Here is a 14,305-nt window from a genome sequence, read left to right on the forward strand (position 1 = left end):
AATAGCTTTTCATTATATATATATATATACATATCAGATTTTCTTCACCATCCATCCACTGACTGATGGACACAGGTTGTTTCTAAAACTTGGCTATTGTAAATAATGCTACAGTGAACAGGGGTTGCAGATATCTTTTCAAGTTAGTATTTTCATTCTCTTTGTATAAATACCCAAAAGTAAAATGACTGGATCATATGTATTTTTAACTTTGTTGAGTAACTGCCATACTGTTTTCCATAGTGGCTACATCAATTTACATTCCCATCAGCAGTATACAAAGGTTCTGTCTTCTTCATATCCTTGCCGACACTTGTCTCTTGTGAATAGAGCCATTCCATCAGGTATGAGGTGATACCTTATTAGGGTTTTGGTTTGCGTATCCATGATGATTAGTGATGTTGAGCATCTTTTCATGTACCTGTTGGATATCTGTATGTCTTCTTTGGAAAAACATCTATTCAGATCTTCTACCCATTTATTTATTTATTCATTTGCTGTTGCATTGCATGAGTTCTTTATATATTTTTGACGTTAGCCCTTTATCAGATATTTGATATACATACATTTTCTTGCAAGGCTGCGTTTTCATTTTGTTGATTACTTTTGCTATGCGGAAGCTTTAGTGTGAAGTCGTCCCACTTTTTTTTTTTTTTTTTGCTTCTGATTTCTTTTGTTGTCAGGTCAAAAACAAGCAAAAACTTTGCCAAGACCAATGTCAGGGAGTTTATCATATATGTTTTGTGGGGATTTGGTTTTTTTTCCCCACGTTGAGCAGCATGTGAAACTTCCCCAACTAGGAACAGTAATCAGACCTGTGCCCGCTGCAGTGAAATTGCAGAGTCTTAACCACTGGACCACCAGGGAAATCCAGTCAGCCATGTTTTCATCTAGGAATCTTAGGGTTTCAGGTCTTATGTCCAAGTCTTTTATTCATTTGTGTTAATTTCTGTATATGGCATGAGAGAGTGATCTAGTTCTCCCAACACTATTTATTGAAGAGACTCTCCTTTCCCTATTGTATATTCTTGGCTCCTTTGTTGTAAATGAATTGTCTATATCTGTGTGAGTTTTTATTTCTGAACTCTCTGTTTTGTTCCATACTGTTGTGATTACTAGAGCTTTGTAATATAGTTTGAAATAAATAAGTGTTCTGCCTTCAGCTTTGTTCTTCTTTCTCAAGAGTGAATAGACTTTTCAGGCTCTTTTGTGGGTCGATACAGATTTTAAGAATGTTGACTCTATTTCTGTGAAAAATGCCATTGAAATATTGACAGGATTTGCACTGAATCTAGAATTCTTTGAGTAGTATGGACATTTTAACACTATTAGTTCTTCAAGTCCCTGAATACGGAATTCTTTTCCATTTATTTGTGTCTTCAATTTCTTTCATCAGTGTCTTAAACTTTTCAGTGTCTTGGTCTTTCATTTACTCTTAAGCTTATCCTAGGTATTTTATTCTTTCTGATACAATTGTAAATGACAGTTATTTTCTCTCTTTATGATAGTTCATTATTGGTGTGTAGAAGTGCGGTGAATTTCAGTATGTTGATTTTGTATCCTACAACTACAGCATTTATTTTTTAGTTCTAAGTTTTTGACGGGAGTCTTGGGTTTTATATATGTACTATCATGTCATCTGAAAATAGTGCGCTTTACCTCTTCCTTTCGAATTTGGATTTCTTTTATTTGTTTTTCCTACTTAACTCTTCTGGCTAGGACTTCAGTACTAAAATAAAAATGTCGAGAGTGGGTATCTTTATCTTGTTGATATTAGAGGAAACACTTTCAACTTTTTCCCCATAAATGTGATGTTAGCTGTGGACCTCTCATATATGGCCTTTGTTATATTGAGGTTTATTCCCTCTAAAAGGCATTTATTAGAGTAATTTTATTTAGCTACAGAGAGAGATTATCATGATACAGTTGAGGTTTTTTTGTTTGTTTGTTTTTTGGCCCTGCCAATGGCTTACAGGATCCCAGACCCAAGGATCAAACCTGGGCCCTGGCAGTGGAAGCACCGTGTCCTAATCACTGTACTGCCCAGGAATTGCCAAGGATGTTGTTACTAGCAAATAGCAAAAAAAAATCCTAACTGCCGGGGTTTGTTGAAGGCAGGACCTGGATAGGTATTGTTTAGGGCTATGCCCTTAATACCCCATTATGTGGAACAAGATAAGTATTCAGTAAATAAACAGACAGTAGATGGGTCACACTAGAAACAGCACACAGTTAATTCATGAAGAAAACTGAGTTGGATACAATGTTAGATAATGTCTAAAATATTTTTAGGAAATTACTTGTCATGCCTAAATGGATTACAGTTTAAAAAATATTCTTTGATTTTTAAATAGACATCACTATTAGTAATCAGGGCATAATTTAAAGTTATAACTTAATTAACATACTGCATGTTATATAAGAAAGAAATGTTTACTAAAATAGTAAAGCTGCTGGGGCTGGGAGGTAGCATGAACTCTCTGGTCACATGTCTTATAATCTATTGTTTGGAAATCTGTACTAGGTATATTATATCACTTGTATGTGCTAATAACCCCAGGAAAATTTGCCTATCAATAAAATTTCTTAGAAACCCAGAAAGCCTCTAAGAAATAATTGTCTAGTGGTGAATACATAGGTATGGTGTTATATACCAAGATCCATTTTGAAAGGAGAATCTGATAATGAGTTTCAAACAGCACAACAAAGTCAGTTAGTTTCCAGTATATTTCTAAAACTGAAATAATTTGACTCTTTCTTGAGCAGAGGGACCTTCAAAATGACAATTTTTTATTGGCAGTTAGCTCATGAGGCACCCACTTAATGAGCTTTTTCTCTTTTCCAATTTGCTTCAAATGCTGAATGACCATAGAATGGTCAACTCTGAATTCTTGGACAGCTTCTCATGCAGCTTAAGAGGATCAGCTTTGATGATTGCTCTCAGTTGGTCATTGTCAACTTCCGATGATTGGCCACTATGCTCCTAATCTTCAAGGCTCTTGTCTCCTTTGCAAAACTTCTTGAACAACCACTGCACTGTACATTCATTAGCAGTTCCTGGGCCAGATTTGTTGTTGAGGTTGTAAGTTGTCTGTGCTGCCTTTTGAACTGCTGCTTGTTGAACTCAGTTTGAACTCAAATGAGAAAATCTGTCAAATTTGCTTTTTGTCTAACATCATTTCCCTACTCTAAAATAAATAGAGAATAACAGTACCATACTGTTTTGATTGCTGTAGCTTTATAGTAGAGTCTGAAGTCAGTGAGCCTGATTCCTCCAGCTCCGTTTTTTGAGATAGCTTGGTTATTTGAGATCTTTTGTGTTTCCATACAAATCTTAAAATTTTTTGATCTGATAAAATACCTGTTAGTAATTTGATAGGGATTGCATTGAATCTGTAGATTACTTTGGGTCGTGTAATCATTTTGACCATATTGATCCTTCCAGTCCCAGAATGTGGTATATTTTTCCATCTATTTGTGTCACCTTCGATGTCTTTCATCAGTCAAATAGTTTTCAGAATAAAGGTCTTTTACATCCTTAGGTAGATTTATTCCTAGCTTTTTATTCTTTTTGCCACAATGGTTAAAAAAGAAAAAAAATTACATTTCTTTTTGGAATAAAAATAACGTTTTTTAAAAACTATTGGACATAATCAGAAAAACAACCTCGAGCATTTTTCTGACTAAAAAATTAACAAGGTGAAGTTAACACAAAAAAATTAACATTATACAGAGAGATGAAAAGTAAAAATTTCTTTTAATTTTCAGATTATTGTACCTTTACTCAGTATGCCCAGGAACCTGAGATTCAACGAAGTGGCACATCATTGCTATTAGGAAGCTCCAATATATGTTTTCTCAACACTGTCAAACAGTTAAATCAATTTAAGCACTAGCTGTCTGGAGAAGAGTAGGATATCACAGTTTAAGAGCTTAGTCCTACAAGACTACCCTCTGCTACTGCACCCACACTTCAGATATCAGTCATGAGTTCTGGTTGTCACCTGGATTTCTAACCAACCCATGACCTCCTCCTTGGGTCCGAAGAGTAAGTCACAGAACTCAGAGAACGTTGTACTCTTGAGATTACCAGTTAAGTATAAAAAGGGATTGTAAAGGATACACTCAAATGGTCAAGTGAAGTGCATAGAGAGATCTGGAAGGGTCTCAAGTTTCTGTCTCCAGAACTGGGGTATACTACCCTCATAGCATGTTTTGTTATCAACAAAAGACACATTTATGGCTCCCATCATTTAATAAATTCTAAGAGATTTAAGAGCTCTGCCAGAATAGGTGGCTCAGTAGGTGAAGAATCCACCTGCAGTGGAAGAGATACTGGCAGACATGAGTTTGAGCTGTGGGTTTGGAAGATCCCGTAGAGGAGAAGACGGCAACCCACTCCAGCATTCTCTCCTGGAGAAGCCCATGAGCAGAAAGGCCTGGTGGGCTGCTGTCTTCAGTCTCAAAGAGTCTGACACAGCTGACGTCGCGACTGAGCAGGCACCATGCCAGAACAGAGACTAAGACCAAATGCATATTTCTTATTATCAGTGAACTAAAATGAACAGGAATGGGAGAATATAATTCAGATGACCATTATATCTATTGCTGTGGGAAGGAATCCCTTAAAAGAAATGGAGTAACTCTCATAGTCAACAAAAGAATCCGAAATGCAGTACTTGGATGCAGTCTCAAAAATGACAGAATGATCTCAGTTCTTTTCTAAGACAAGCCATTCAGTATCACAGTAATCCAAATCTGTGCCCCAACAATTGATGCCAAAGAAGTTGAAGTTGACTGGTTGTGTGAAGACCTACAACATCTTCTAGAACTAACACCAAAAAAAAAAAAAAGGTGTCCTTTTCGTTTTTGGGTATTGGAATGCAAAAGCAGAAAGTCAAGAGATACCTGGAGTATCAGGCAAGTTTGCTCTTGGCATACAAAACCAGTCTGGGGAAGGGCTAACAGTTTTGTCAGGAGAGCATGCTGGTTATAGCAAACACCCTTTTCCAACAACCCAAGAGATGACTTTACACATGGACATCACCAAATGGTCAACACCAAAATCAGATTGATTATATTCTTTCCAACTGAAGATAGAGAAGTTCTCTACAGTCAACAAAAACAAGACCTGGAGCTGACTGTGGCTCAGATTATGAACTCCTCATTGCAAAATTCAGGCTTAAGTTGTAGGGAAAACCACTAAGCAATTCATGGATGATCTAAATCAAATCTCATATGATTATATAGTGGAGGTGATGACTAGATTCAAGGGATTAGATCTCTTAGATCTGGTAGACACAATGCCTGAAGAACTAATGGATGGAGGTTTGTAACACGGTACACTAGGCACTGAACAAAACCATCCAAAGAAAAAGAAATGCAAGAAGGCAAAATGGTTGTCTGAGGAGCCTTTACAAATGGCTAAGGAAAGTAGAGAAGTGAAAGGCAGGGGAGAAAGGGAAACAAAGATATAGCCAACTGAATGCAGAATTCCAGAGAATAGCACAGAGAGATAAGATGGCCTTCTTAAATGAACAGTGCAGAGAAATAGAGGGAAAACGATGGAATGGGAAAGACTAGAGATCTCGTCAAGAAAATTGGAAAGATCAAGGAAATATAGGACATAATGAAAGAAGAGACTAAGATGAGGTGACAGGAATACATAGAAGAACTACACAAAAAAGATCTTAATGACCCAGATAACCATGATGGTGTGGTCACTCACCTAGAGCCATTCATCCTGCAGTGTGAAGTTAAGTGGGCCTTAAAAGGAAGCATTACTACAAACAAAGTTAGTTGACATGATGGAATTCCAGCTGAGTTATTTAAAATCCTGAAAGATGATGGTGTTAAAGTGCTACACAGAATGTCAACAAATTTGGAAAACTCAGCAACAGCCACAGAACTGGAAAAAGTCGGTTATCAATCCCAAGGAAGGGCAATGCCAAAGAATGTTCAAACTACCATATAGTTGCACTCATTTCATATGTTAGTAAGGTTGTGCTCAAAATCCTTCAAGCTAGGCTTCAGAAATATATGAACTGAGAGCTTCCAGATGTATAAGCTGAGTTTAGAAAAGGCAGAGGAGCCAGAGATTGAATTGCCAACATTCATTGGATCATAGAAAAAGCAAGGGAATTCCAGAAAAACATCTGCTTCCTTGACTGCACTAAAACCTTTGACTGTATGGATCACAACAAACTTTGGAAAATTCTTAGAGATGGGAGTACCAGACCATACCTCTCTCCTGAGAAAACTGTATGTGGGTCAAGAAGCAACAGGTAGAACTGGACATAAAATAATTGACTGGTTCAGAATTGGGGAAGGAGTATGAACAAGGCAGTAAATTGTCACCCTGCTTATTTAACTTATAAGCACACAGAGTACATCATGTGAGATGCAAGGCTGGATGAATTACAGGCTGGAATCAAGATTGCTGGAAGAAATACCAACAACCTCAGATATGCAGATAATACTACTATAGATGTCTGGCTCTCAAGATAGTCTCACCTAGAGCCAGACATACTGGGGTGTGAAGTCAAATGGGCCTTAGGAAACATCACTACAAACAAAGCTAGTGGAGGTGATGAATTCCAGCTGAGCTATTTCAAATCCTAAAAGCTGATGCTGTAAAAGTGCTGCACTTTAACAAATATGCTGCCAGCATATTTGGAAATTTGTCAGTGGACATGAATTTGAGCCAACTCTAAGACAGTGGAGAACAGGGGAGCCTGGTGTGCTGTAGCATGGTGTCGCAGAGTGTTGAACATGACTTAGCAACCTAACAACAAATACATCATAACATAGAATTGGTACCAGAACTTGAAAACTTTGTACCTTTCGAATATTCTGTTACCATGTTAATCATAATCTAATGAGACCCTTCCCATACAGACTGGTATCTTCAGGTTTCAGCAGTTTATGGAGAGCAGGGGGAGACTAAGGAAAGAAAGAAAAGCTCACAGCCAGAAAGAAATTCATCTTACAAGACAGTTTGATTCACAGTAGCTTGTACTATCAGGGAATAATATTGAGAAAGGAATGGAAAAGGATTGGTAGTCAGAAAACAAATGCTTTTACCATTATTTAGCTATGCCTTAGGAGAATCTAAGAACCAACAGTTGGTTTCCAATGATATCTGTCAGGAAAGAGCTGTTTCCACCATAGAACCTACCTGTGGTGTCTACTGCTTTTGCAGGCGAGTGCATTTTGTTTGTAAGTGTACTGGTGGCACCTGTGGGTCATGGCCATGGTGTAGTGAACGTTGACACCCTTGAATTCCCTTTGGCTAAGATTTCAGTCACATCATTCATCTGCCTGTATACAGCTTTTCTGATTGGTGAACCTTGTGTTCTGTTTTTTATTTAGAAAATATCAATGCATATTACTGAAGTCCACATTTTCCCTTGCTCTCATAGATGCTGTCAGAGGAAAATTATACATTTTAATGGAAGCCAGATTATCAGCCCTCTATAAGTTGGAGAGTGACTATGAGATCCTTGAAAGGTGAATATACAAATCATTGATGTATCTGTGTGTGTGGGGTGTGTGTGTGTGTGTGTGTGTGTGTGTGTGTGTGTGTCTGTCTTCAACTTTAAAAAGTGATTCAAGCTTAATCAAATATATTCAAGTCACATGTTCTGGCACTAATGACTTAGGAACAAGGAGATCAGAAAGAAATGGTAATTTGATGTGGCTGCAGCCTCATTTCTTTGATAATTTTATTAATTTTTTTCCCAATTATTTTTATTAGTTGGAGGCTAACTACTTTCCAATATTGTAGTGATTTTTGCCATACATTAACGTGAATGTTTTATTTTTTTTCTTTGATAATTTTAATTGTGAGCTTGCTTCTCTTTTTTTCTAGATTTCCTGGTGCCACTCTCAGAGGCAAGAAATACAGGCCCCTATTTGACTATTTTCTAAAGGTAAGCTTAGAGGCCTCTCCCACAGGCACTCTCCACAACCTCTGTGTTTGATAACCGGAGTGATATTCATGTTGTCTCATTGGTTATATTGTTTATATAAGTGTGCCTGAATTCAAAAAAATTTTGTTTAGGTATTTAAAAAATCAAGTTCTGTTCGTATTGCCTTCTTGTTTTAATAACTAAAATACTATATAAAATTTTAAATAGTTTTCTCAAATTATGTATAAAATCAGTTATGTTTGATAAGATTTATATGTGTCTGTTTTGTATTGCTTATTATCACCCAGGAAAGTAATTGAGGTCAGGTGTTGTTTGGGATTTGTTTTTACAAATTTAAAATAGTGCTCAGAATAAAACTTTGTGTCAAAGTAAGGCTTCATTTCAAGGAATTTGTGAGGTAAGTTCTTTAAGCTCAGACATTTAGCAACTTTAACTTTCATCAGCGTCACAGAACTATTTTATGTGGTTTTTCATTTTCTGTCAACAGAATCCACGGCTGTAGTTGTAAACTCCAGCAACAACAAAAGAATGAAAACAATAGGAATTTCCTGTTGATTCTTTAATCTGTGTATTTATGGTTTTCCTGGGTCTTCGCTGATGCACGGGCTTTTCTCTAGTTGCGTGAGCTGGGGCCACTCGGTAGTTTCAGCACATGGACCTCTTGTTGAGGAGCGCAGGCCCTAGGTGTGCAGGCTTCAGTAGTCTCAACTCCTGGTCTCTAGAGCACAGCCTCGGTAGTTGTGGCTTAGCTGCACTGAGGCCTGTGGGATCTTCCTGGACCAGAGATGGAAACCATGTCTCCTGCATTGGCAGATATGAGCCGCCAGGGAAGACCTCTTGTATTGGTTCTTATTTATAGGTGTTGGAGCAAAATAATGAGCCACACTGTCAGACCCGCTTTTACACATTGGAAATTATATTCAGTCGGACGTGGCATTAGCCAGCAAAACCTTACATCACAGCCTGGGATAAAATATTTACTTACCTCTATTCTTGTTCAGTGTAGAGATAGTAAGAGTTTGACTAATGCAGGTGAGCTCTGCAGTTTGGGCTTTGTCCACAGCAACACCTGTGCCTATACCTTTGTGCACTTGAGTGTTTTTGCCTATTTCTTATCTCCTAACTAAAGGCATTCTTCCTCATTGCGTGTTGTTGCTAATGGATTGCCAAAAGCTTTACCTGGTCTTTCACTAGGCGTTCTCCACTTGACAAAAGGCAGTCCTGTTCCCTAACCATATCTCCTAATGTGGATTTAAGCATATCCTTTGCATACATCAAACTTGTCCTTTCTTTTCCTCCCTCCCTGCCTTTGTTTTTATTAAGGTTTCCTCCTGTTTTTAAAAAACCTTCACCTTTCTTTAGTGTCATATCAACTTGACACTCTTCAAGAGTAAACTCAGATGCCCTCTGGGAAAAGCATTTTCTGAAACGTTTCTTTGATTTCTCCCTCTGAAAAATACCATTACTACATTCTTCTCTTCTGTATCTTAGCTTTTTTTTTTTTATATTTGTTTTTATTTGTCTTAAAACTCTTGCACTATATCAGTGATCTTTCTGAATTATAGACCCTATTGGGAAGACCCTATTGAGAACCTGTGGAAAGTTCAGCCCTTTCAGAAAATGTACATGGACACAATAGATAGGAACTTTGGGTTAAGTCACAAGTCTCTCTGGAATATGCATCCAGTTCATACTGATTTAAGTTTTTTAAGAGTAATACATATGTGTTCAGTTAGCTTCATAAAATTTCTAGAACATTTGTGAGTTTTAGAACGATGCTGCAAATTCTTTAAGACAAAAATCACCTGGTGTGTACCAAAAATAGCCATGGTCTGAAGTTTTAAGTGGGAGCCGTGAGAATAGATGCTATCTGTGAAAGGCAGCTCTATAGCTTCTCTGTGTGAATGCTAACCCAGTTCATACCCTGCCCCCTAAGATTCAGCAGGGGTAATACCTTAAACTGGGCTTCAAGAAATAGGAACGCAATGCAGCATTTCTTTGTCTACAGTTAGAAACAGTAAGATCCTTTGTATTCCCTGTTCTTACATCTGATTCTTAGGATACACATATTATCTCTACAAGTTTAAACTATTGAAGACATACCTCTAAGCACCTATCAAACCACACCAAAAATGTTTCCAGGTGATTTGGGTATAGCAATTAAAAATTCAGTTATTTTTCAAGTTCAATTTTAAGTGAATGCCAAAAAATTAGAGCTGTGATGTAGTTGAATATAAAATTGTATTTGGAACCCAAAGGCCTTCATCATTGAAGGCCTGGCTTCATCATTACTTAGTTGTATAATCTGGACAAATAATTCCATCTTTGTCCAGTTTGTTCATCTGTGAAACTGAAATGACAACCAGAATATTTTTAAAACATGGGACTGCCAATGCCTTTTTCACAGTATTATAGGATTAAATGTGAAAATCATTTGTGAAAGTACATTTTATAAAGGCAGAGGAATAAGAAAGCACAGGGTCAGCTTTACTGAAACAAAGGGTATGTGAAAAGAAATACTAAGAGACGAAGGTAGAAAAAGTAAGTCTATAGTCTTATATGTATAAACCTGACTTTAGTTGTTAATCAACTAAACTGAAAGCAATTCCCCTCAGTGTTACAGTACTTGGAGTACCTGTATCTAGAACTTGTAAATTGGCTCCTATCCTGATTCTTTCAAAGTTTACCTTTTATTACTGAAAAACCTGAGCTGACCTGAAAGGAGAAGGAGCAGCAGCAAAGTGTTTTCAATGATTGGAAATGCATGAGGAAGGGAATCGTTGAGGGAGCACATCTTCTGAGTCATTTTAAGATAAACTGCATATTGCGGCAGGGGTGAGGTTGGAAGAACTGATGAAAAAGAAGTTTTGTGACTAAGGAAGAAATTTTTATCTAAAAATTTAGATAACTTTAGATAACTATTTCATTTATAAATGGTGAACTGTTATTCATGGAAATGATTTGAATTGGCATGTTTCTTCCCAATCTGAATTATTCTGTCCATTCTATTTCCAAAAATTAAATGTTAAAATTTTTACAGGGTCTTACCAAAAACTGTTATTAAATTCATATTAGGATATGGTTTTATTTTATTCTTCAAGCCCGATAACCTTTCTTTTCCAGTGTAAAGAGAGAGGTGCTTTTACTGTGCTTGTTGACAACTACGTGAAAGAGGAAGAAGGCACTGGGGTTGTGCACCAAGCTCCTTACTTCGGTGCTGTGAGTAGTTTAACTATTTTTTTTTTTCCATTTATTTTTATTAGTTGGAGGCTAATTACTTTACAGTATTGTAGTGGTTTTTGTCATACATTGACATGAATCAGCCATGATTTACATGTATTCCCCATCCCGATCCCCCTTCCCACCTCCCTCTCCACCTGATTCATCTGGGTTGTTTAACTCTTGCAAGTGTATTTTTGAGAAGTAAATGTCATTGGCCACTAAGTCGTGTGTGTGTGTATGTGTACTACAGAAAGATGTTTCTCACTGTTGTTCAGACTGTGTAGATACCTCCCCTCAAAGAGAAAAAAATTGCATCTGAAATTCCTTTTCATCCTGAGCTGGTTTCTGAAAATAGTGGGCTAAATCCTCTGCTTTTTAATATGTTGTCTAGGTTGGTCATAACTTACCTTCCAAGGAGTAAGCATCTTTTAATTTCATGGCTGCAGTCACCCTCTGCAATAATTTTGGAGCCCAGAAAAATAAAGTCAGCGACTGTTTCCACTGTTTCCCTATCTATTTGTCATGAAGTGATGGGACCAGATGCCATGATCTTAGTTTTCTGAATGTTGAGCTTTAAGCCAACTTTTTCACTCTCCTCTTTCACTTTCATCAAGAGACTCTTTAGTTCTTCTTCACTTTCTGCCATAAGGGTGGTGTCATCTGCATATCTGAGGTTATTGATATTTCTCCCAGCAATCTTGATTCCAGCTTGTGCTTCCTTCAGCCCAGCATTTCTCATGATGTCCTCTGCGTATAAGTTAAATAAGCAGGGTGACAATATACAGCTTTGATGTACTCCTTTTCCTATCTGGAACCAGTCTGTTGTTCCATGTCCAGTTCTAACTGTTGCTTCCTGACCTGCATACAGGTTTCTCAAGAGGCAGGTCAGGTGGTCTGGTATTCCCATCACCTTCAGAATTTTCCACAGTTCATTGTGATTCACACAGTCAAAGGCTTTCGCATAGTCAATAAAGCAGATATAGATGTTTTTCTGGAACTCTCTTGCTTGTTTGATGATCCACTGGATGTTGGCAATTTGATCTCTGGTTCCTCTGCCTTTTCTAAAACCAGCTTGAACATCTGGAAGTTCACTGTTCACGTATTGCTGGAGACTGGCTTGGAGAATTTTGAGCATTACTTTACTAGCATGTGAGATGAGTGCAGTTGTGCAGTAGTTTGAGCATTCTTTGGCATTCTTTGCCTTTTGTTGGGATTGGAGTGAAAAGTGACCTTTCCCAGTCCTGTGGCCACTGCTGAGTTTTCCAAATTTGGCATATTGAGTGCAGCACTTTCACAGCATCATCTTTCAGGATTTGAAATAGCTCAACTGGAATTCCATCACCTCCACTAGCTTTGTTCATAGTGATGCTTCCTAAGGCCCACTTGACTTCACATTCCAGGATGTCTGGCTCTAGGTAAGTGTGAGTGATCACACCATCGTGATTATCTGGGTCATGAAGATCTTTTTTGTACAGTTCTTCTGTGTATTCTTGCCACCTCTTCTTAGTATCTTCTGCTTCTGTTAGGTCCCTACCATTTCTGTCCTTTATTGAGCCCATGTTTGCATGAAATGTTCCCTTGGTATCTCTCATTTACTTGAAGAGCTCTCTAGTCTTTCCCAGGGTAATTTTTTTTTTTAATGTAATTTGTGTATGAATAAAACTATAAAGAGCATAGGGATGAAGGGCACACATTTAGAACTAAACCACACTTTAACTCACAGCCCTGCCACTAACAGGCCACCTGTGCCACTAACAGGCCATCTGTAGGTAAGTAACTTAGCCTGTCTTGAGTTCCTTTTCTTCCTGTGTGACATGCAGTGGTAGTACCGGCCTATCTGGGTAACTTGTGGGGATTAAATGGAATCATCCATTTAGAGCATTAGCACAGTACCTGACATTTATAAGAGTGTGTCCACTCACTGCAGGGAGTGTAGGCCCTACTGGGGACGTAACAAATTCCTTTTGACTTGATCATTTTGTCAGTGAGAGAGGCAGTGAAGCTTGTTGGTCGCTATTGGTCTTTTTTTTTTTTTTCCATACTAAACCTTTGCTGGGATTTTTACTATGGAAATGTTCAAACATACACAGAAGTTACGAAAATACAGTAATTTCTTAGATTCATGTCATCCAGCTGCTTTAATCATTAAAATTAATCATCAACAGTTTGGAATTTCCATTTTACTTATCATTACGTCTCCCTTCCCCCAACACCATTTTTATTTTGGTTGGAGGGTTTTATAGCAAATCTTCACGTTTATCTTTCATCTGCAAGTACTTCTATATGCATCTCTGACTTATAATGACTTTGATTTTTAACATAGCCACTGTGCCATTATATCAAATGAAAGGAATAGTTGCTTAATATTACCCAATTCTTGGTCAGTATTCAAATTAAATGGAAAGGAAACATTCCTGATAATACTATTTATTGAGTTTTGGAAACTGATCGAATTTCCGTTATTCATAATAATTTTAGAGTCAACTGTTGTGGTTATTCCACTGATAATAAATAATGAAGAGGTAACTGCTTGGTGTCTTCTCTGTTCTAAATGCCAGGCAGGTTAATGTTATAGAAGATCGGATCTTTAAATTTCAGCCTTTGAACTTGGTAGATGTTTTCCAAGAGACTTTCCATGTTGCGACTTAGCCGGACAGAGTACTGTATAATCTCTCTGCAGAGTCTGTGGACTTCTCCATGACCATGTTGAGTATCATTCTGGCTCCGTTCAGGAATGCTGCTCTTAGCTAGTTGAGTTGTACAGGACTGTTTGCTCTATACTAAATGATTTAAAATGCTGGGCTTTGGGGCTTGCCCTGTCTGTGCTGTTTAGTTTCTTTTTCAGGGTCCTCTTCATGACCAGGATGTCACTTCCCTTGCTGTTAGCACATTCACATGTCACTTCACACCAGACAGCCTCTCAGCGTAACGAGAATTGAACATAGGCCCAGGGGGAACCATACTGTCTTTCCAGCTTATTTTGGAGTCAAACTAGGGTGTAGTTCTACTTTTAGTCTAGATAATCCCTTTAATTTTAGATTTCAAGCAGCATAGCAAAGAGGTAAAGACCTTGGACTCTGGAGCCAGGCTATTTGCTTTTGAATCTGAGCATTGCCAGTTTGCAGCTGGATTAATTCTTTGTGCCTCAGCTT

General features: G+C 37.7%; 1 protein-coding gene across 5 annotated transcripts in view; it reads left to right on the forward strand.

Annotated features, from left to right (window-relative positions):
- The window catches only part of IARS1 (isoleucyl-tRNA synthetase 1), an 80,423-nt gene that overhangs the window by 20,319 nt on the left and 45,799 nt on the right, over window positions 1–14,305 (forward strand). For all 5 annotated transcript variants that reach the window (XM_070459465.1, XM_070459467.1, XM_070459463.1 and 2 more), the window contains 3 exons: window positions 7,422–7,509; window positions 7,871–7,931; window positions 11,055–11,150. In XM_070459465.1, coding sequence (XP_070315566.1) covers window positions 7,422–7,509; window positions 7,871–7,931; window positions 11,055–11,150 — 245 coding nt within the window. The remainder of the gene's footprint in view (window positions 1–7,421; window positions 7,510–7,870; window positions 7,932–11,054; window positions 11,151–14,305) is intronic.

The sequence above is a fragment of the Odocoileus virginianus genome, chromosome 31, assembly GCF_023699985.2.
Source record: "Odocoileus virginianus isolate 20LAN1187 ecotype Illinois chromosome 31, Ovbor_1.2, whole genome shotgun sequence".
Classification (NCBI taxonomy): domain Eukaryota; kingdom Metazoa; phylum Chordata; class Mammalia; order Artiodactyla; family Cervidae; genus Odocoileus; species Odocoileus virginianus.